Source organism: Pongo pygmaeus, chromosome X (genome assembly GCF_028885625.2).
Source record: "Pongo pygmaeus isolate AG05252 chromosome X, NHGRI_mPonPyg2-v2.0_pri, whole genome shotgun sequence".
NCBI classification, from domain to species: Eukaryota; Metazoa; Chordata; class Mammalia; order Primates; family Hominidae; genus Pongo; species Pongo pygmaeus.
The window spans coordinates 96005902-96030435 of record NC_072396.2 but is presented as its reverse complement, the minus strand read 5'-3'; the positions used below and the strand labels follow the sequence as shown (position 1 = coordinate 96030435).

Sequence of the window (24534 nt, the reverse complement as noted above, 5' to 3'; positions counted from 1 at the left end):
ATGTGGAAGAACTTTGAAAAAACACATGTACAGAAAGAACTCTCTGACCTTTCTGTCTCCCGTGGAGCTATTCATGAGATCCTTATGTGAGCCCTCCCTACCCCTGAAGGAAAGAAGTATCCTCTCTCTTAAGAGAAGGGAGGGATGCCTAGATGAATCTGAGAAAACAGGTCTTTCTAAGTTCCCCTCATTTTACTAGCCTTAGCGCATACCTTTTTGGTCATATAGCATTTTTCTACAACATTCCACCTTTCCTCAAGCCTAGTTTAAAAACACTCAGGCTTAACCGCTTCTTTGGATTTCATTTCCTCATGAAGTCTCCCTTGTCCTATAAAACTTATACTAAATAAATTTGTATGCTTTTCAGTTTTTAATTAGTCTTATGTCAGTTTGGTTTATGGGGCCACAGCCAATAAACCTAAAATGGGTAGAAGGAAAAGACTTTTTTTTTGGCACGGAGGTGGGGGACAGAGTCTCACTCTGTTGCCCAGGCTGTAGTGCAATGGCATGATCTCGGCTCACTGCAACCTCCGTCTCCCGGGTTCAAGAGATTCTCCTGCCTCAGCCTCCTGAATAGCTGGTATTACAGGTGTGCACCACCATGCCTGGCTAATTTTGTATTTTTAGTAGAGACAGGGGCTTCTCCATGTTGGTCAGGCTGGTCTTGAGCTCCTGACCTCCTGATCCGCCTGCCTCGGCCTCCCAAAGTGCTGGGATTACAGGCATGAGCCACCGTGCCTGGCCTAGGAAAGGACATTTTTCCCCTCCCCTACAATGTTAAGGAATTAATTAGAAATATACACTATTTATGGTATTCATTTCCAGGTGAAAACTGAATAAAAATAAGAATTCTTAATTATTATTTATTTATTCATTTTCTTGATATATATGGCAAACATCCATTTCAACAACAAAAATTATAATAATTATAATGTCCTGTATATGTTTGCATTCCTAGGTATGTCCAGAACATTATGCTGCTATAATATTAATTATATCACCTGAGAAAACCTCTTCTATTAATAGGAAATTATTGTAATAGAAAATGTGAAATGAATCAATTTTGACACATAATCTGCCTTTTGTTCTTTTTTTTTTAATTTGTAAAAAATTATTTTCTGATTAAACAGGAATCATCTTATAAAACTAATGCTGAGACCAGGTGTGGTGGCTCACACCTGTAATCCCAGCACTTTGGGAGGCCGAGGCAGGCAGATCACCTGAGGTCAGGAGTTTGAGACCAAACAGGCCTACATGGTGAAACCCCCGTCTCTACTAAAATTACAAAAATTAGCCAGGTGTGGTAGCACACACCTGTAATCCCAGCTACTCTGGAGGCTGAAGCAGGAGAATCACTTGAACCCAGGAGGCGGAGGTTGCAGTGAGCCAAGATCGCGTCATTGGACTTCAGCTTGGGCAACAACAGGCAGACTCAGTCTCCAAAAAAAAAAAAAAAAAAAAAGACTAATGCTGAGAGATTGCAGGCAAGAGTCCTATTTTGTTTTTAGTTATTTGTGTCTTTCTTTTCTGTCCAAGGCACAATTCCTAGAACATTATTTTTCAGCAAGTATATTCCATACTGACTGAAATCCAAGGAGAGTGAGTTTAGAGATGTAAGATCAACTATTTATTTTCTCTTTCAGTAAATACTACTTAGTGCATACTCCCATCAGAAGACTGTTTTACATTTGTAAAACATTTAATAGTATTTCAAATTGCTTCCACATTCATTATAATTAACTGTAGCACCTTACTTGCATCCATTGGTGAAATAATTAAAAGAATAGAAATTTTACATATATAATTACAAATCTTCACATACCAAATAGAGAATCACGCTAATTCTCATCAAAATGTCTGCTTCTGAGACAAAATTACTCTTTTGGCTATTTACTCTTTTGTAATAACTAGCTCCACACTTCAACTATAGTCTAACTTATTCAATAATCACCATAACAGTAACATAAAACCAATAGCTTTACATTAAATTGATATTTTAGGTTTGGGTAGAGTTATGTGACTCTTAGAAAGGGGGAAGGGTAAGGCCGGGTGTGGTGGCTCATGCCTGTAATCACAGCACTTTGGGAGGCTGAGGTGGGCAGATCATCAGGTCAGGAGATCGAGATCATGCTGGCTAACATGGTGAAACCCCATCTCTACTAAAAATACAAAACAGTTAGCCTGGCTTGGTAGCACGCACCTGTAGTTCCAGCTACTTGGGAGGCTGAGGCAGGAGAATCCCTTGAACCTGGGAGGCAGAGGTTACAGTGAGCTGAGATCAGGCCACTGCACTCCAGTCAGGGTGGCAGAGCGAGACTCCATCTCAAAAAAAAGAAAAAAAAAAAAAGTGGGGGGAAGGATAACTATGTGGCTGCTTCTGATGTGATACTTAAATTATTGATTTAAACCCTGACGAATTTCAAAAAGGATTTAAGACTGCTGTTTCAATTCTCAAAATACAATTGCAGCATAATTATAACCAAATACTATAATCAATCTAATTTAACAGTGGAGGGAATAAAGCAAATGAATCCAGAAACTGGGGTATTCAAATTTTTGGCTTGTACGGAAAGCACTCATTATTAACATCTATATTAGAGGAAAATGAAAACACCAATAAATGACATGGCATATTACAGCACCTATTAATATTTATAACATATAATTTAATAACTATACATTTTAACAATATACATAGGGTCTTGGCAATGAATACACTGGATAAAACATATATGTTTACTAGTAGTAATAATTAGATTCATATGTCTCTCTTTTTCATACTATCCTAAAATCATTTTCATTATTTACATAGGATGAGTTTTCAAACACTTATGAACATTTCTGCACTAGATATGCTCATTAAGAAAGATTAAAATGAAAAAGGAAAGACTTGTCTTGAATTACAACTGAATCAAACAGTGAATTTAATAAAAATCACGCTTTAGGCAACAAAATTCAGCTTCCATTGGTTGAAATACTGACATCATTAGCAATGAAACTTTTTTTAAACATATTTCAAAGATAAGAAATACATATTCCTCTGAGAACATCAATTATATTAGTTTTAAAATTAGATTCTCCCATACTTTAAATTTTTTCCCCTCAAAACCCAATCCAATACACACAAACACACACACACACTCCCCACATATCTTCAATCTGGTAAAAAATTTATTTTAAATCAAAAAAGATTTTTAAAAAATTTATTTTAATTTATTTTTTTATTTTTTATTTTTTGAGACAGAGTTTTGCTCTTGTTGCGCAGACTGGAGTGCAGTGGCATGATCTTGGCTCACTGCAACCTCTGCTTCCCAGGTTAAAGCGATTCACCTGCCTCGGCCTCCGGAGTAGCTGGGATTACAGGCATGCGCCACCACACCCGCTAATTTTGTATTTTTAGTAGAGACAGGGTTTCTCCATGTTTTTCAGGCTGGTCTCAAACTCCTAACCTCAGGTGATCCGCCTGCCTCAGCCTCCCAAAGTGCTGGGATTACAGGTGTGAGCCACCACTCCCGGCGAGAGAACATTTTTATATTTTCAGTGTTTAATCAAAACATTTGTGACTGTCATGATGTATTAAACAGTAGGAGAACATAAATGCATATGTGCTTAGAAAGCAACAATTCCTCTTCAATTGTTAAGGATTACTTTGGTGCTGTCTTAAACTAATCAGAAAATGCAGTTTATAATCTTATTTTATTTTATTTTATTTTTTTGAGACAGAGTTTCATTCTTTTCACCCAGGCTGGAGTGCAATGGTGCAATCTCGGTTTACTGCAACCTCCGCCTCCTGGGTTCAAGCAATTCTTTTGCCTCAGCCTCCCGAGTAGCTGGGATTACAGGCGCATGCAACCACGACCGGCTGATTTTTGTATTTTCAGTAGAGACGAGGTTTCACCATGTTGGCCAGACTGATCTTGAACTCCTGACCTCAGGTGATCCACCTGCCTCGGCCTCCCAAAGTGCTGGGATTACAGGCGTGAGACACCGCGCCCAGCCTCAAGTTTACTTTTAAAAGACTAGCAAATGTAGGGGGGTGGAGGGAGGGGGAAGAAATAGCATTAGGAGATATACCTAATGTAAATGACGAGTTAACGAGTGCAGCACACCAACATGGCACATGTATACATATGTAACAAACCTGTACGTTGTGCACATGTACCCTAGAACTTAAAGTAAAATAAAAAATAAAAAACAAAAACAAACAAACAAACAAAAAAAGACTAGCAAATGCCCTATAAATATTAGTAACATCCTTAAAAGGGCAAACATTTATCATGAGGTCAAAAATAATTTAGTTCACTTCAAGAAAGTTCCATATAAGGAGCTCACAATAACTACTATTGTCTACTGTTACATAATGTACCTATGAAGCAATGAGACAGATAATAACTAAGTCATCAAAACTAAGTCATCAAAACCAGTCTCATTACTTTTAGTTAGACCTTGTGTAACAATGACAAACAAAACTCTCCCATTTGTGTTTGGATATGGAAGAGTATGCCTGGGGCAATGTCAAATTTTTGAGACCTTTATAGGAATTTAAAATACATATAATCAATATGAATAACTTTATTGCATGCATTACCATTGTAATTTTTTAATGCCACTGTTTTGACTAAAAGGACATAATATCATTATGTTGAAGATATTATATTTATAAGCATTATCATGTTAATATATTTTCATATTTGATTGGAACTTTCCTTAATGGATTATAGAACTAAATGTTGCCTGCCTCTCCTATACTATTATTTTCTAATAATTCAATATTAAATTGCATTTGTTATTCCTTCAACCAGAAAGCACGATGAAACAGTATGTGCATAAAATTTAAATCTATTCATCCATTCATGCAACAAATGTTGAGTTCATACTATGTGCCAGACATTCCTTAGGCAGTAGAAATACAGTGATGAGTGAGACAGACACGTTCCCTAACCCACATGGAGCTCACAATTTAGTAGGAAAGATAAGCAACAAACAAATAAACAAATGCATAAATAAATCAGAGATCACAAATTGGACTCCCAGGGATAGAAGTGTTCAGCAGACATGTTTTGTTTGGTCTGCATTTTAAATATATTAATTGTTGTACAATATCAAAAAATATGGAATATTTACATTAACATTCAGATTCCCTGTTTGTCTTGAAAACCTTAGGATGCTTTCAACATAGGCCCTACTCCCAAATGGCCTGGGACTAAATAGCTATTGCCCATTTCAGATCCAGAATGTCATCTCCAGTGCTAGTCACACCTCTTGCGGTATTATACTAGGCCTATTTTTTTTTTTTTTTTTTGAAATGGCGTTTTGCTCTTGTTGCCCAGGCTGGGGTGCAGTGGTGCAATCTCGGCTCACTGCAACCTCTTCCTCCCAGGTTCAAGCGATTCTCCTGCTTCAGCCTCCTGAGTAGCTGGGATTTCAGGTATGCACCACCACGTCCAGCTAATTTTGTATTTTTAGTAGAGATGGGGTTTCTCTCTGTTGGTCAGGCTGGTCTCCAACTCCAATTTCAGGTGATCCGCCCGCCTCAGTCTCTCAAAGTGCTGGGATTACAAGTGTGAGCCACCACACCTGGCTTGTACTAGGCCTATTTTACCCATTTATTTCACCTGCCTTGGCTCCCGTTGCACCTAAGTTGTAACCACTGAAGTGTATCTTTATAATATGTGACACATAAAATAGAGGAAAAGAAGAATAAGGTAGCACAACAGAATTGACTTAATAGATAATAGTGTTATAGACAGCATCTCTAAGGAAATGACTTTTAAGCTGCAACTTGAAGTATGAGAAGTATGGTGGGTGTGGCAGTGTCCTAGGCAGAAAACAGAGCAAGGGCAAAGACACAGAGGCAGGACAGCACTTCCCTTGTTTGATAAAAATTAAAAATGGAGACCAGTGTGCCTGGAATATATAGTAAGCAAGGAGGAAAGTGGAATGACATAGAAAAGAGTCAAATCAGGCAGGATATTGTAGGTCATTGTAAAGATTCGAGTTTTATTCTAAATGGATTGGGAAGACATTATTATTTGATTTATGTTTTGAATATCATTCTATCTATTCTGAGAAGAATGTGATTGATGAGATGTGAGAATGAAAGTTTGGGAGACTCTAGGATACTGATACAAGAGTGTGTGGTGGATGGCCAACGGCCTGATTTAGTGTGATATCAGTAAAGATGGAGAGAAGTTGATGAGTATGACAGAGTTTAGAGGCAGAATAAATGAGTCTGGTGAGGGATTGAATCTAGGTTGGAGTAGAAGAAATAAGGAGAGAAACTGGGCTAGTATTAGTACCATTTAATGAAATAGAGATGATGAAGAAGGAACTAGGTTTGGTGCAGCAGAAAAGCTGTTAAAATTTAAGATACCTGTGACTTAGTGTAGGCAGTTAGAGACACAAGTTTGGAGATAAAGGAGAGTCATATGCGTAGAAATGGTATTTAATACTGTAGGATATGATACCATCAAGAGAAAGGTCTTAGAAAAAAAGTAGATGGTGACCTAGTACTGACCTCTGAGAAACTACACTTAGAGGTTGAGTAGGTGGTGTGACAATGATAAATTGTATGGTTACTGCCCACAAGAAACTTACAGTCTTCTAATATATACAAAAATCACTAGATTGTGATGAACTGAGTAGTAATAAGAACATGCTGTGGTGAGTTAGAGAAGGGAAGTAGTATTTACCTAGGCAGAGAAAATCAAAGACAACTTGGTAGAGAAAATTGGTTGGCATTACAGAAAAAGATTACATAGGCCAACATGCAGAGGGTGAGGATTGGGACAGGAATTTCAGGTGAGGAATAAACTTTCCCCAAAATGTGATACAGGACAGTGTTCATGCTCCAGAACCATAGTTGCCGTAGTTAAAGCATAAGATAAATGGTTAAAGCAAAGGGTAAATGGAGGGCAATACATTCAGACTACGATTTTCTTTTATGTATGTATGTATTTATTTAAATTTATTCATTGAGATGCAGTGTCGCTCTGTCACCCAGGCTGGAGTGCAGTGGCATGATCTCAGCTCACTGGAACCTCCGCCTCCCAGCTTCAAGCAACTCTCCTGCCTCAGCCTCCCGAGTAGCTGGAATTACAGGTGCCCGCCACCACTCCCAGCTAAGTTTTGCAATTTTAGTAGAGACAAGGTTTCACCGTATTGGCCAGATGGGTCTCAAACTCCCGACCTCAGGTGATCCACTCGCCTCGGCCTACCAAAGTGCTGGGATTACAGGTGTGAACCACTGCCTGGCCTGGCCCAGATTACGATATTCTTAAATGTAAACGTTAAGTACTCAAGAATATCACTTGGCCTTCATTCTCACTATACCACTATTTAATGCGACACCCATTGATTCTTTTATTTTTTTATTTTCTTTGTAGAGGAATTTCTAGTAAGTTTCATAAATATAATAGGCATGTTAAGTATGACAGAAAGAAACACACATTATGAACTAAAGACTTATCATAGAAACCATTTAGAAACTGGTCGTGAAAACACCAACCAGTTCATGGCTCAATAATTTCAAAACTTGTTTCCCAAATGCTTTCATTATATTTATTTCAGGGATAGGAATAATGTTGTGGTTAACAATGTGGTTGGATTTGGTTTTTCAAGAGGTGACTGCAGCTGGGCACAGTGGCTCACACCTGTAATTCCAGCACTTGGGGAGGCTGAGGTGGGTGGATCACCTGAGGTCAGGAGACCAGCCTGGCCAACATGCCAAAACCCCATCTCTACTAAAAGTACAAAAATTAGCCGGGCGTGGTGGCAGACACCTGTAATCCCAGCTACTCGGGAAGCTGAGGAAGGAGAAGCTTGAACCCGGGAGGTGGAGGTTGCAGTTAGCTGAGATCGTGCCACTGCTCTCCAGCCTCGGCAACAAGAGTGAGACTCTGTTTCAGAAAAAAAAAACAAAACAGAGATGACTGCTTCTTTTTTCTTTGAAAGGGAGTCTCGCTCTGTCACTCAACATGGTGAAACCCCATCTCTACTAAAAATACAAAAATTAGCTAGGCATGGTGGTGCACCCCTGTAGTCCCAGCTACTCAGGAGGCTGAGGCAGGAGAATTGCTGGAACCCAGAAGCTGGAGGTTGCAGTAAGCCGAGATCATGCCAGTGCACTCCAGCCTGGCAACAGAGAGAGACTCCATCTCAAAAAATAAATAAATACATAAATAAAGTAAAATCAATAAAAATTGAAAAAATTGATGTCATCTTTGTTTACATTTAAAAAATTTTGCTTCAACTATTCAATTACTGCTAATACGGTCCAAGAAATAGGAGAAGCATTGTGTGACAGAGTACACACATATTAGGTGAGGACAAGTGTGCACTGATGGCACAAGACACCCTAGTGACTCAACACAATATGTTTACAAATACCTAAATTACTCAATGAGAGTAACTGGGCTAATTCTCAGATTGGATTAAAAACAATTTTAGGCTGGGGTGCGGTGGCTCACGCCTGTAATCCCAGCACTTTGGGAGGCCGAGGCGGGTGGATCACCTGAGGTTAGGAGTTCAAGACCAGCCTGGCCAACCTGGTGAAGCCCCATCTCTACTAAAAATACAAAATTAGCTGGGCATGGTGGCGGACGCCTGTAATCCCAGCTACTTGGGAGGCTGAGGCTGGAGACTCGCTTGAATCCAGGAGGCAGAGGTTGCAGTGAGCCAAGATCATGCCATTGCACTCCAGCCTGGGCGACAGAGCAAGGCTCTGTCTCAAAAAAAAAAAAAAAAAAAAGACAAAAAACAAAACAAAACAAATTTTAGAAGCTATGATTAAAATGAATGATCATGCTACTAAAATTTAAAAATACGTTAACTCATAATTAATTTTCATAAAAATAATAGATGTTTGTTTATTTATCTCAGCTACATACTTATACTATTAAGAGAATAAAACATAGTCAGATAATTTAATAATTGACTAAAACAGAAAAAGGAAGCCACTACATGAATATCTGCCAGACCTCTGAAATAATTATTATTAGTAGAAAAGACTTGATGATTAAAACATGTCAAAATCCATAGTGCATACACTACAGATAAGTGTTTATGGAGAACCCTATGCTATTAATTTTGTTCAGTCTAAATCATTTATGCCTGAGAAGACTAAACATGTTCAAATAAGGTGTATTGTCAACTACTATTGCAGTCATGTTGTAATTGTCACTTTGTGAAAGACATGCTGTTTTCCGCACCAAGACGCTAGCTTCCACCCATGTATGGGTCTGCTTTCTTCATGAATCTAAAAGGCATCACTCTTTCACTATGATGTCACAATAAAAATACAAGGCTTATGATCAAAAGTGTAAAATATGAATTCGACAATTAGCATTTGAATTGCCTTATCAAAAGTGAATTTCTAATTATTTTGAATCTGCATTTTCACCATATTTATCTCTTTGTTTACCTTCACATCTTAGAAAAGTTAGAAAATGGTGGTCAGGTGCGGTGGCTCACGCCTGTAATCCCAGCACTTTCAGAGGCCGAGGCAGGTGGATTACGAGGTCAGGAGTTCAAGACCTGCCTGGCCAAGATGGTGAAACCCCACCTCTACTAAAAATACAAAAATTAGCCAGGCGTGGTTGTAGGTGCCTGTAATCCCAGATACTGGGGAGGCTGAGGCAGAGAATTGCTTGAACCCAGGAGGCGGAGGTTGCAGTGAGCCAAGATCACGCCACTGCACTCCAACCGGGGTGACAGAGCGAGACTCCGTCTAAAAAAAAAAAAAAAAAAGAAAGGAAAGTTAGAAAATGGTGCCATTCCATTCTACAAGTCATCAACTTTACTACATAGTTCATATGATGGATGGTATAGGCATGATTTTGTATTACATGAAAAATATCATGGCATACCACTCCTGCCCCCTTTTAGCTTATTCCATTCTAACAGTGTGTTTTGAAACTGTTATGAAATATCATGTTAAAGTACCTGATAATATGTATCAAGACTACAAAGCTATTTATTCTCTCAAAAAGTACAGGTAGACCAAAATGCTATTGGGTAAAAGCCTCTTGTTTAGTTTTGCAAAAAATTAAAATGTGATTTACCTCACAGATAAACAATTAAATGTGTAAAATAAAAATAGAAAATGCATAAATGTGTCTTATTCAATATGCATTTAAGAGCACACACTACTTGGTAAGAAATATGCTAGCTGTTCAGCTTGGCTTGAATACATGCATTATGTAAATTAGTTCATTTAGAAATAATAGAAATAATAAAATAATGAAAATAATAATGGAAAACTGTAGGTTTTATTACTAATGAGTCAAGTTTGTTTTGAGAAATTATTGAATTGCTTAGGGACTCCCAAAATTCCATCTCCATTTTTTCAATTTCCTATCTTTCTAATAAAGTACTTTTGGTTAATGTGGTATATCTATACCCAATAATGTACTTCAAAAAGTATGTGACCTGGGTAATTTGTTGCCTATAAGGTCTGGTTCTGTAACAGCATATTGCTTTGATTTTTAAGTAATTAATCAATGGCTAGGTGTGGCAGCTCACACCTGCAATCCCAGCACTTTGGGAGGCCAAGGTGGGAGGATCACTTGAGCCCAGGAGTTGGAGACCAGCATGGGCAACATAACGAGACCTCATCTCTGCCAAAAATTAAAAAAATTAGCTGGATGTGGTGGTGCACCCCTGTAGTCCCAGCTACTCAGGAGGCTGAGATGGGAAAATTGCTTGAGCCTGGGATGTGGAGGCTGCAGTGAGCCATGATGGCACCACAGCACTCCAGCCTGAGCAACAGAGAGACCCTGTCTCAAAAAAAAGCAAATAAATTAATTAAAAAATTAAAATTAAAAATAAATAAATAATTTATCAGATTATCTCAAGACTGCATTATATTGGCCGGGCGCGGTGGCTCACACCTGTAATCCCAGCACTTTGGGAGGCCGAGGAGGGCGGATCACGAGGTCAGGAGATCAAAACCATCCTGGCTAACACGGTGAAACCCCATCTTTACTAAAAATACAAAAAATTAGCTGGGCGTGGTGGCGGGCGCCTGTAGTCCCAGCTATTCGGGAGGCTGAGGCAGGAGAATGGCGTGAACCCGGGAGGCGGAGCTTGCAGTGAGCCGAGATTGCGCCACTGCACTCCAGCCTAGGTGACAGAGCGAGACTCCTTCTCAAAAAAAAAAAGACTGCATTATAACCAAACCAATAATATGCATGCCTAGTTTGCATTAAAATGCAATAAATTTTGGAATGAGTCAAATCTGAAAAAAAAATACTAATAGAACTATTAATTTTAAAAGATACGTGTTTATACTCTAAAGCATATGTGAGGGTAAGCCGGTCAGACAAGACTTCCTAGAAGTGGAGGGGAAAGCTGACATGTTAATTTCATTGTTTTCTGGTTTTAAGGTCTTTAAGAATGCTTTGGAATGAGTCAATACATATATATATATTCCGCCCTCTTCCCTTCTTGTGAGCTTCGAGATTTTATGGTGAAGAGATCTCATGCTGCTAGTACAGCAGAAAACCATATTTTAATTCTGGGGCTTAGGGTCTCGTTTAGTTACATGTTAGTTGTATCTTGTTTTTACTTTGCTGCCTTTAAATGAAATATTTTTATGAAACATTAAGGTAATGTACATTATTAGGAAGGGAAAACCAAAATTGCAGTGTTTCTGAAGGGCATATGGCTTCATAAAGCTGTTGGTGGTAGATCTGTGTTGTAGGATGGAAATCTATAGCAGAAGTAATCTGTGGCTCAAGAAAAATGGTGGCTGCCAACTACCTGCATATGAATGAAACATTTGTGGCCGTTAAGAGACTACTGTTTTAAAACAGCAGTATGCATGCATGACCATAAATACATTTGACATTTATACAGCCCGGCTCTAATCTCAGTGTTCTCTGCATGTGGAACAGCAAGAGCCATAAATGTTATTACACATTGCTCCTTAATATGCAAAGGTGAACCTGTATACTCAGTACATATTGCCTCAGCTTGTTAATGAGCATTTCATGGACTGTGTAACTGCTGAACTACATTCTGCTAGAAACATTTGAGTTGAGCCTTCAGGCCTTATGTTTCAGCAAGCTTGTTCTCACTTTGATGTATAAATTAGAGCAATACATTGAAGGGACCCAGGGGTTACTTGATGTTGAATCTTTCCTGTGAAATTGAATATAGCTCTCTTCAAATGTGCTTCTGAAGCATTTTTTTTCCTTCCTGTATTTAATGTGGAAGAATTTCTACTGCTACAGAAATAAACCTCTAGATTAAAAATTACTTGTATTTACTTTAATAAAAAATTAGTCTATGGCCTTTCCCTTGCATTATACGAGGAAATAAGAGAGTGAATCTCAAAGAAACACTTACGCTAGTATATACAGATCCCTTTGTTATTTGTTCTTCAAGAGAATAAAGGGAGTATTTGTGTGAATATGGTATTACTTTTTTTTTTTTTTTGAGACAGAGTTTTGGTGTTTCACCCAGGCTGGAGTAAAGTGGCTGATCCCGGCTCACTGCAACCTCCCCACCCCCAGGTTCAAGTGAGTCTCCTGCCTCAGCCTCCCGAGTAGCTGGGATTATAGGTGCCCGCCACCACACTCGGCTAATTTTTGTATTTTGGTAGAGACGGGGTTTTGCTATGTTGGCCAGCCTCGTCTCGAACTCCTGACCTCAGGTGATCCACCCGCCTTGGCCTCCCAAAGTGTTAGGATTACAGGCGTGAGCACCATGCCTACCACAGTATTACTTTTTGAGGACTTTTTCCCTACCCTTTACAAGTTTAAAGACATAAAAGGATTGAACTGGAGGAAATCTTAGAAATCCCCAAGTTCTGAACCTCATTTTATAGAAAAACATGTTCAGGTTCATATTGCAAAAGAGGCCTTCCCAAAAACACACAACTAATTCCTAACAAGGTTTCCTAATCCTCAGGATGGTATTCTACATACTATATAACACTGCTAACCCAACACTGATTTTTTTAATTATAAAATAAATTTGCTGGCTGAGCACGGTGGCTCATGTCTGTAATCCCAGCACTATGAGAGGTCCAGGATGGTGGACTGTTTGAGCCCAGGAGTTCAAGACCAGCCTGGGCAACATAGTGAGACCCTGTCTCTACAAAAAAATAGAAAACATTTGCTAGGCATGGTGGCACATGACTGTAGTCCCATCTACTCAAGAGGCTGAGGAGTGAGGATCGCTTGAGCCCAGGAGGGGGAGTTACAATGAGCCGTGATTGTGCCTCTGCACTCCAGCCTGGGCAACAGAGGGAGACCCTGTCTCAAAAAATAATAATAGATAAATAAATCAATAAGTAACATAAAAACACATTTGCTAAAATAAGAAAACAGCCAGAAAGATTATCTAAGAATTTAATTTTCTTGGAGCTTTCTACATCTGTCTACACCTGCATTAATGCTAATGTATTAATATTAGTTTTGGCCTCCAATGCTTTTAAAAGTTGTATTGGATCAATCTGGAAAATCTAAGAAGATGGTAGAAAGAGCTGTTACTCTTTGTTCCTTGATTCTCTGTTGAGCTCAATAACTTAATGTGCCATCATGAGTAAATTTTAAAGATTAGAAATCAGTTTTGAATTAAGTAAATATTATAGGCTATTTAATAAAACATACCTTCAAGATGATCTATGAATACCAAAATAATGTCTGAATGGATTAACCCCAGTTCTGGTCAAAGTCTTAAGAAAAATTGAAAATATATTTCAAGTATGTCATTCTAAGCATTAAAAGTAAGTGTTGAGCTAACTAAAACACTCACATTTACGTGCCTTACAAACATGCTGCTGCAGAGTATACATTTTACATTTTAAATTATGGGCAACTATCACTCAGAGAAACTATGGATCTGAGAATATAATTCCACTGAAGCTATGTTACGTGAGAGAGACTTAGTAGTAGAAATCTCTCTGTGATGGTTAATATTAAGTGTCAATTTGTTTGGATTGAAGGATGCAAAGTATTGTTTCTGGGTGTGTCTGTGAGGGTGTTGCCAGAGGAGATTAACATTCGAGTCAGTGAACTGGGAAAGGCCAACTCACCCTCAGTCTGGTTGGGCATCATCCAATCACTTGCCAGCGAAGCTAGAAAAGGCAGTCAGAAGAAGGTGGGATGAGCCGACATGCTGAGTCTTCCTCTGGATGCTCCCTGTCCTCGAACATCAGACTCCAAGTTCTTCAGTTTTTGGACTCTTGGATTTACACCAGTGGTTTGCCAGGGGCTCTCAGGCCTTCAGCCACAGACTGAAGGCTAAACTGTTGGCTTCCCTACTTTCGAGGTTTTGGGACTTGGAATGAGCCACTACTGGCTTCCTAGGTCTTCAGCTTGCAGACGGTCTATCGTGGGACTTCACCTTGTGATCCTGTGAGTCAGTTCTCCTTAATAAACTCCCTTTAATATATACATATATACTATTAGTTCTGTCCCTCTAGAAAACCCTGACTAATACAGTCTCCTTCTAGTTAAATACATATTTTTTCATTATTTTCTTTCTGCTTGAAACTAGAAGAATACAATTAAACTTTATTGCTCTGCAAAACTTGTGGTCCATGAATACCTCACAATAAATATGTGTTTCATTTAACACATATTTATTGAGTACCCAAATACGGTCATGTTGATCTAGTCTACATAGATAACTGCAATATAAAGTAGTGGTAAGAATAAATGATAATTGGTATTGGAGATCAATGGATAGAGAGGTCAGTTCCAGTTGTTATGAATTAGAAGACTTCATGGGGAGAGTTTAACTTCAAAAATGGAAAGGGACTGGGCACAGTGTCTCATGCCTGTAATCCCAACACTTTGGGAGGCTGAGGAGGGCGGATCACCTGAGGTCAGGAATTCGAGACCAGCCTGACCAAAATGGCAAAACCCCAGCCGGGCATGGTGGCGGGGGCCTGTAATCCCAGCTACTCGGGGAGGCTGAGACAGGAGAATTGCTTGAACCTGGGAGGCAGAGGTTGCAGTGAGCCGAACTCGCACCATTGCACTCCAGCCTGGGCAACAGAGCAAGACTCCATCTCAAAAATAAATAAATAAATAAATGGAAAGGACAGGTGACATTCTTTTGATCCAGTAGGGGTGCAGGGTAGGAGAGGAGAGCTTCCAAGATGGAAGCTGCAAGTTTATGCAAGGCAGGGAGCAAGGAAACCACAAGGTATGTTTAGACAATGTTCAGAAAATAAGTTTGGATGAGACAAAGTGTTTGTGTAAAGGAAGAAGAAGCAGAAACTACAATTGGGATATAAAGAACCTAGAAAGATTTTGATCTTTGCCTTTAGGAAAGTGATTTTTAAAAGTTAGAAAAGTTTACAATTTGTAATACACCTCTCCACCTTTTTAATGGAAATTCAACAGAATCAAAGCCACAATATAGAAAATAGATAAAAAGGCTAGTTTCTAAGGATCATGTCTGCGAGCCAGGATTCCGGATCCAGAGACAATGGCCCCAATGGGATGGAGCCCGAAGGCGTCATCGAGAGTAACTGGAATGAGATTGTTGACAGCTTTGATGACATGAATCTCTCGGAGTCCCTTCTCTGTGGCATCTACGCCTATGGTTTTGAGAAGCCCTCTGCCATCCAGCAGCAAGCCATTCTACCTTGTATCAGGGGTTATGATGTAATCGCTCAAGCCCAATCTGGGACTGGGAAAACGGCCACATTTGCCATATCGATTCTGCAGCAGATTGAATTAGATCTAAAAGCCACCCAGGCCTTGGTCCTAGCACCCACTCGAGAATTGGCTCAGCAGATACAGAAGGTGGTCATGGCACTAGTAGACTACATGGGTGCCTCCTGTCATGCCTGTATCAGGGGCACCAATGTGCGTGCTGAGGTGCAGAAACTGCAGATGGAAGCTCCCCACATCATCGTGGGTACCCCTGGCCGTGTGTTTGATATGCTTAACCGGAGATACCTGTCTCCCAAATACATCAAGATGTTTGTACTGGATGAAGCTGACGAAATGTTAAGCCGTGGATTCAAGGACCAGATCTATGACATATTCCAAAAGCTCAACAGCAACACCCAGGTAGTTTTGCTGTCAGCTACAATGCCTTCTGATGTGCTTGAGGTGACCAAGAAGTTCATGAGGGACCCCATTCGGATTCTTGTCAAGAAAGAAGAGTTGACCCTGGAGGGTATCCGCCAATTCTACATCCACGTGGAACGAGAGGAGTGGAAGCTGGACACACTATGTGACTTGTATGAAACCCTGACCATCACCCAGGCAGTCATTTTCATCAACACCCGGAGGACAGTGGACTGGCTCACCGAGAAGATGCATGCTCGAGATTTCACTGTCTCTGCCATGCATGGAGATATGGACCAAAAGGAACGAGACGTGATCACGAGGGAGTTTCGTTCTGGCTCTAGCAGAGTTTTGATTACCACTGGCCTGCTGGCCAGAGGCACTGATGTGCAGCAGGTTTCTTTAGTCATCAACTATGACCTTCCCACCAACAGGGAAAACTATATCCACAGAATTGGTCGAGGTGGACGGTTTGGCCGTAAAGGTGTGGCTATTAACATGGTGACAGAAGAAGACAAGAGGACTCTTCGAGACATTGAGACCTTCTACAACACCTCCATTGAGGAAATGCCCCTCAATGTTGCTGACCTCATCTGAGGGGCTGTCCTGCCACCCAGCCCCATCCAGGGCTCAATCTTGGGGGGCTGAGGAGCAGCAGGAGAGGGGAGGGAAGGGAGCCAAGGGATAGACATCTTGTCATTTTTTTTTTTGAGTAAATGTCACTTTTTGAGGCAAAAAAAAATAGATAAAAAGGTAGGTATTATGGTTAAAGTAGTACTGTTCCTTCCCCTGAATCTAACCCCTATACACTCACTGACCTTCCTCAAATATTTCAGATCTGCAAATAGTTTTAAGCAAAAATAAGGGCATAGGTTCTTCAGGGAAGTTAATCAATAAACCAAGTGTTTTAAATATAATCTAGCACTGGTGTTAATCTCTTGCACCCAAAATAGAAAGTATAAATCACTGCCTTTTTTAGAGTTAATTTACACTGAAACAACTTGAGTAATTCTTCAAAGAAGCTTCAAATGATCAACTTTAGCAATTAATTATAATTAGGACTCAGGTGCCATGATTTAAAAAAAAATTGAAAAATGGCTGAACAAACTAATAGCAAAATTTTCTTAATCATAAACTCATTAGTAGGCGCCTCATGATGAATTAAATCTATAAATGGATTATCATGGTGAAATAAAAGATAAGTGAATGATTTTAAAATTAATATAAGTAAACAACACAATGGTATCAAATTGTCATAAGAAAACATTATAATAAATCTCTATCTAAAAAGTGAACATGCCTATTGAAATTGTCCACACAAATGACAGTAGGTAGCAATTATAGGATGAAAATCATTAATAGTTTAACTGATTTGCATTTTCCATTAAGAGAAAATATCAAAATACCAAACATTTCAGGAATTCTTTGGGAAAGAATTTATTTCAAAAATTTAAAACAGTAAGACACTATGGTAACTATACTTTTTTTTTTTTTTTTTTTTACCAGAACCTCACCCTGCCCCAGATACTATCTGTTTGCCAAGCCTCTCTCAAATCTATGAGCCTGCCTGCTATGATGCAGCTGTCTTCTGCACAAATAGCACATGTCTTATCTTCCCTGTCCTGATCATACACAGTTGTTCATCTTGTATACTCTCTCTTATGAAATTATAAGCTCCATAAGAGCAAAGATTATAGCTTATAGCTGATACTTTTTTTTTTTTTTTTGGTATTCCTGGTTGTGTGATAATCAGTGCAGTTTAGAAAAATGAGCATTAGAGGCTGGGCGCAGTGGCTCACGCCTGTAATCCTAGCACTTTGGGAGGGCTAGGTGGGTGGATCACGAGGTCAGGGGATCGAGACCATCCTGGCTAACATGGTGAAACCCCGTCTCTACTAAAAATACAAAAAAATTAGCTGCGCAAGGTGGCAGGCGCCTGTAGTCCCAGCTACTCGGGAGGCTGAGGCAGGAGAATGGCGTGAACCTGGGAGGTGGAGTTTGCAGTAAGCCGAGATCGGCCACTGCACTCCAGCCTGGGAGACAGAGTGAGACTCTGTCTCAAATAAATAAATAAATAAATGAAAAATGAGCATTAGAGTGGGGTTGTGAAATAGCCTCAGTTCTGTCACTAACTGTGTGACTTGGGAAACTATTTTATATTTCAGAATTTCAATTTTCACTTTTGTAAAATGATGACATCGGACTATATCTTCTAGGGCTCTTTCAACTTAGTGATGCTGTGACTAAAGGAAACTGGATAAATAAATGCTTTTTTTTAAAATTTCCTATACATTTTCCTTCTTACATTCTACCTTAAAATTAAAAAAAATGAAATATTAACTTGAGGAAATTTATTTTCATCCAGTAGCATTACATTTTTATTTAAGTTGAGTAGATACAGCTCATATGAACAATTTCTAATAAATAGAGGGGCAACTACATTTTCATGAAAAAATTCATTTCCCATTAATAACTAGAAGCATTGAGTAGAATATGAAATTTCTAGACAGACTTTTAAAAAACTACTGATAAAACCTCATCTGTATTGCGAAAACATATGCTTAGAAAGTAGTTGACGCTGATTTTTTTTTTTTTTTTTTTTTTTTTTAGCGTTAGGTGATTCAAATCCAGCTCAGAAAGTTTAAGGCTAATACAGAGCTTACTTTCATATTCTCCAAACCTACAGAGAATGCTGGTAATAAAATATCACTGCTGCAGACTAAACTAAATAAGGCTCATAATAATCTTTCCTTTGCCAAGTATTTAGCAGGTCTGTCCAGGTGAAAATATTTGCTGTTTGCAGAGCTACCAAAGGCCTAGAATACCCCAGATGTTGACCGCATTTACATGTTAACACAACTTAAGAAAGGTTATCAGCATGTCCTGGTTCCTCTAAGAAAACAAAGGAGAGCCAGAAAGGGATATTTGGAGCTATCAAGAATATGGTGTGCTGTGAAAAGAAATTAAATTTTTAGACCCCAAACTCATTTATCCAAAGGGAAAAGGCAAGCTGGGAACTGAGTCACACAAACCTGCCTCCCCGTTTTGGTTCCTCGATGAGATGGCTACCAGATGAAAGGCTACATGCCTCCCCCATATTTTGCCCACAAGGAAATTCCTGGTGAGGTGTTAAAAACTTCTCCATGGCCGTGCAAATTGATAGCTTATCTTTACAGGTGCAGTCACCCAGCCCGCCAGACAAAAATGCATAGCTGATTGTTCCCCTTCCCCATTTTGTCTGTGTTATGTAAAATGCAGATTCTTTACATTTTTCCTCTGCCCCCTTGTTTATGTAAAAACTGTGTGCTTCTCAATATCCCACCCTTTCCCTTTTAAATTTGGAGCCCTCAAAATTATCTTTGGAGAAAGGCATAGACCTGTCTCCCGGGTGCATCCTTAATTTTGGCAAATAAATCTCCTAAAATGATTGAGGCTTGTCATTTTCCTCGGTTGACAGTGTCTACTGAAATTCAAAACTTTTTCTTTGATTTGTTTAGGTATCTCGTCTATATTGGCATTGGTACTGTGAAATCTTAGTCTAAGATTTTATTTTTCTCTTTCTTTGTAAGATCCTAAGATTTATGTATTCCAATTGAATTACTTAGTCTATACAATACAAATCTCATTTTCAATAAGCTGGAACTTTCATAGACCTTCTAATTTGTTTTATTCACAATCTTTCAAGGATAAATTTAAAATAAAAACCCTTTTAAATATACGATTGATTTATATTTAGGGACTAATCAATCTATAAAAGTAGCTATTTCAATTGTGAAATAACTTAAAGAAAAGATTAACTGCTGAGAAAAATTGCAGCTCCATCGGTCAATAGCTAAATTATACAGTGCTTTATTCAATAACTATATCTTCAAAAAATAACTTCCTAGTCTTGAAACTATCTTTGCAAAAATTATAACTGAGGATATTATGATAGTGAAAGAGATTAGACCTAATCAACTCCATCTTGCTTCTAACCTTTAAGCTGTCCTTGTTCATTCCTAGGCATAGGCCAAACTAACCTTGGGAAGGAATTTAGTTTGTGGTTTGACTCTGAAACGAAATTATAGCCCTTTCCCAAAAAGACTCCCTTCTTGCTTTGGGCCCAGCGGGCCTTTGTAGGACTAACAAACTAGCTACAAGAGTAGGAATTACGTTTAGGGGTCATGCAGCTTCTGGCTGCAAGAGTCTGAACCTCACCAAATTGTTCCTGGAGATAACATCACTATTTTAAAACCTAAGATCAGTGCTTGAGATATTTTGCAAACCCTGCACTTGATGGATTAGCCGATACCACCCAGACTGGTAATCTGGCTCAACCAGTTCTGTGATCCCACCCAGGAACAGAAGACAACAAGAAAACCTCACTTCGACCCCCTATGATTCCATCTTCAACCCGAACAATCAGTACTTCCCACTTCCCAAGCCCCTACTGCCAAGTTATCTTTAATGTTTTTTTTGAGATGGAGTCTCCCTCTGTCGCCCAGGCTGGAGTGCAGTGGGATGATCTCGGCTCACAGCAACCTCCGTCTCCTGGACTCAACAAGTAATTCTCCGACCTCAGCCTCCCGAGTAGCTGGGACTACAGGCGCCCGCCACCACGCCCAGCTAATTTTTGCATTTTTAGTAGAGACGGAGTTTCACCACGTTAGCCAGGCTGGTCTCAAGTGATCCACCCGCCTCGGCCTCCCAAAGTGCTGGGATTACAGGCATGAGCCACCATGCCTGGCCCAAGTTATCTTTAAAAACTCCAGTCCCCAAGCACTCCTCCAAATGCTCAGGTAGGCTGATTTGAGTAATAATAAAACTCCAGTCTCCCACACAGCCGGCTCTGAGTGAATTACTCTTTCTCCATTGCAGTCCCCCTGTCTTAATAAATCGTCTCTGTCTAGGCAGCGGGCAAGGTGAACCTGTTGGGCGGTTACAGTATTACATAACTTATAATGATAATAGAACATTTTACCTAACATTATTCAATGCTTAACAGGACATAATTTAGGTTAATATTAGGTAATCCTGACCATAGTTATCTATGCATTTTAATTCTATGTCTCTACCTCTTACAGCTTATCAAAACGAAAAGGAATAATATATCCTATAGCAAAGTTAACACTTCGTATTTCAAAGGATGAGAGGTTATGTTTACGGATGCGTTACTGGAATTCTATTTAAAAAGTATTTCCTCCCACACTCTTCTATCAAAAACCAGCTATGTAGTAAAGGTCAGAGTGGAAAACAGAGTAGTATGCATTATATTATATGTGTACCATAATGGTGAAACATTATATTGACAGATTTAGGGAAAGCTTTTTTTTTTTTTAATCATATTGAGGTATAAAAGACAAAAATCAATGTAGCCGAAAACTAACCTCAGAATGACAGTGTTTTATATTTTTCTAAGCCTCTACCAAAAATTTATTTCACTTTCCTACTTAATATTCAAAATGGATGCATGCTGATTTGAAGTACAGTATCTTGCCAAGGCAGTCAGCCTTAGAAATACTAAATCCCTTTTACTTTTTTAAATCACAATGTTAAATTCTCCTGAGTGAATCACAAGTCCAAGGTGGCTGAATGCACTTGCCAGTCTATTGCTATTGAAGCACCTTAATGACATAAAGAAGAAGAAACCAATGAACATTGTTATATATTTCATTTGATACTGATGTAGACATTTTGAGGAAATCTGCATTTTGAACCAGGTATGTTTTCAGAGCAGATCTTGGACTACATGATGTCTAAAAACTAAATAATATCCAAGGATCCTTCATGATTAAATTCTTTTCACTCAGCTTGTCAAAGAACTCTGCTTCTTTATATCAGAACTATATTTTTTCTTTATCAGTTCATATTGCTTATATACAAAGATATTTCACAAACTATCAAATAGCACTGATAAATTAATTTGACTAGTGATTTCCTATACATATTGGCGTATTGTCCATGAAAAGAGTCAAATTCTGTAAAGTATTTTAAGAGATTTATTCTGAGCCAAATATGAGTGACCATGGCCCATGACACAGCCCTCAGGAGGTCCTGAGAACATGTGCCCAAGGTGGTTGGGGTACAGCTTGGTTTTATATATTTTAGGGAAGTATGAGACATCAATCAAATACATTTAAGAAATACATTGGTTTGGTTCAGAAAGGTGGGACAACTCAAAGTGGGGGCTTTGAGTTCAAGCGATTCTCCTGCCTCAGCCTCCCGAGTAGCAGGGATTACAGGCATGTGCCAACCGTGCCCTGCTAAGTTTGTATTTTTAGTAGAGACGGGGTTTCTCCATGTTGGTCAGGCTGGTCTCGAACTCCCGACCTCAGGTGATCCGCCTGCCTCAGCCTCCCAAAGTACTGGGATTACAGGCGTGAGCCACCGCGCCCAGCCTCTTGGTGATTTAGACAATGGATTCCATTAACATGGTAACCCTTTTAGGTAACCCAAAAGTACCTAAGACAGCTCTCAAATTTGTGAACTCAAAAGTATCTGAGACAGGTCTCAATCAGTTTAGAACGTTTATTTTGCCAAGGTTAAGGACATGCCCATGACAGCCTCCAGAGGCCCTGAAAATATGCCCAGGGTGGTCAGGGTACAGCTTGCTTTTATACATTTTGAGGAGACATCATACATCAATCAATACATGTAAGATTTACATTGGTTCCATCTGGAAGGGCAGAATAACTCAAAGTGATGAAGGGATTGAGGAGGGGGATTGGGGGGTGGCTTCCAGGTAACAGATAGATTTAAAAATGTTCTGATTGGCAATTGGCTGAAAGAGAGTTATCAATAGAAAGGAATGTTTGGATTAAGTTAAGGGGTTGTGGAGACCTTGATTTTATCATGCAGAGGAGGCCTCCAAGTAATAGGCTTCTGAGAGAATACATTGTAAATGTTTCTTATCACATTTAAGATCTGTGTTGATGCTAATGCTGGTGGGATGTATAGTGAGGCATGTACCTTCCCCTCTTCTGTCATGTCCTGAACTGGTTTTTCAGGTTAACTGTGGAATGCCCTTGGCCAAGAGGAGGGGTCCATTCAGATGATTGGATGGCCTTAGAATCTATTTTTGGTTAATAGTGCCACACAGCTAAATCCAAGAGAGCATCTTAGAAAATGTAAGTGATACCTTGTTAACTATAGAGTTAATTCAGTATTTGAATTATTTAAAAAATATAAACCAATAAATGATAATATGGCTTTTTAAAATTTTTCCCAGTAGGAAGTTTTTATAATATTTTAATCAGCAGGTATTTGAGGAATGCCAAGTCAAATAGTAGATATCAAAAACTTAGTAAAATAAATATTTATTAAAGATTAACACAAAGTGTCTGGAATTGCACAAAATTGATAAAAATATATACTGTGTGTTACTTCCAATTTTGCTCAATAGCCGCATATTTTAAAAATTTGCAATAATTACTTTGCTAAGATGGCAAGAACATACACAAACAACAATGAAAAAGAACAAAATGTCTGAGTAAACATAGCCAGAATTGTTCAATAGTCATAAGAAAAATCTTTAACATAATTCCGGACAAAAATCTAGGATGGAATAAAAGAAAAGACATGATGTAATCTTGGGTAGAAGGATTCAGCATCATAAGGCTGATGCTGAATTAACATCAAAGTTAACATCAAAATTCGTGTGATTCCAACAAGAACAGCAACATTTTTAGAGCTAGATAAATTGATTCTAAAGTTAATCTGACTCAACAATCCCATTTCTAGAAATATGGATAAATGATATGTGTGAAAGGTTTTTCATTACAGCACTGTTTACCATTTTATCATTTTAAAGTTGAAAATAAGTCCCAATATCCATCTATAAGGGACTGTTTATAACAGCTATGAGATAACCTACAAATATTTGTTTATATCTACATACAGAAACTCTGGAAACATATTTGAGAAACTAATAAGAATGATTAACTGTAGAGAGAAGGATATAAGGAAGAAATAGTGACAAGCTTGGAAGAAAGGCTTCTTCGTGTGTACCTTGTTACATGGTTTTAATTTTTAAATCATCTGAATACATCGTCTGTTAAAAGTCCCCCAAAGAGAAAATATACGAACTACATATTCTGCTAAATGCTGTAAATGCTTGTTCTGTCAATATGATGGAATCTTTTAAATCTATGTTCTTTATTTTCTTTAATCATTATTTTGATTAATATATGGAGTGCAGCCATCATTCATCCTTGGCTGCTTGAAACTTGGAGTTGATTTTCAGAGAAATTATTGAGATTACTACTTTCCACTTAAACATTATACCATAGTGCACATTGAATTGGTTTTGATTACTACCAAAAGGAGTAATTTTCCCCAACAATTTTTAGCATATAAATACAAGCAGAATTTCACTGAATGACAGCAGGATACATAGCAATGAAATACACAAAAACTGAACTAAATTTTTGTGTTTTGTGTAAAAGAATGGCTCTGGTCCCTGCTCTCAAGTTGCTAACACTAAATTAACTCAAAACATGTATTGTTTGCCTATGGGCCAAAA

At 38.7% G+C, this 24534-nt stretch overlaps 2 protein-coding genes across 3 annotated transcripts in view; one reads left to right on the top strand and one right to left on the bottom strand.

The window, feature by feature from the left end:
• Positions 1–24534, bottom strand: part of PCDH11X (protocadherin 11 X-linked) — an 837092-nt gene that overhangs the window by 494537 nt on the left and 318021 nt on the right. The gene's annotated exons all lie outside the window — the stretch shown is intronic.
• Positions 15409–16736, top strand: LOC129024870 (eukaryotic initiation factor 4A-I-like). Its single transcript, XM_054472139.2, has one exon. It carries the CDS (start codon positions 15411–15413, stop codon positions 16629–16631), a length of 1221 nt encoding a protein of 406 aa, XP_054328114.1. The 5' UTR covers positions 15409–15410; the 3' UTR covers positions 16632–16736.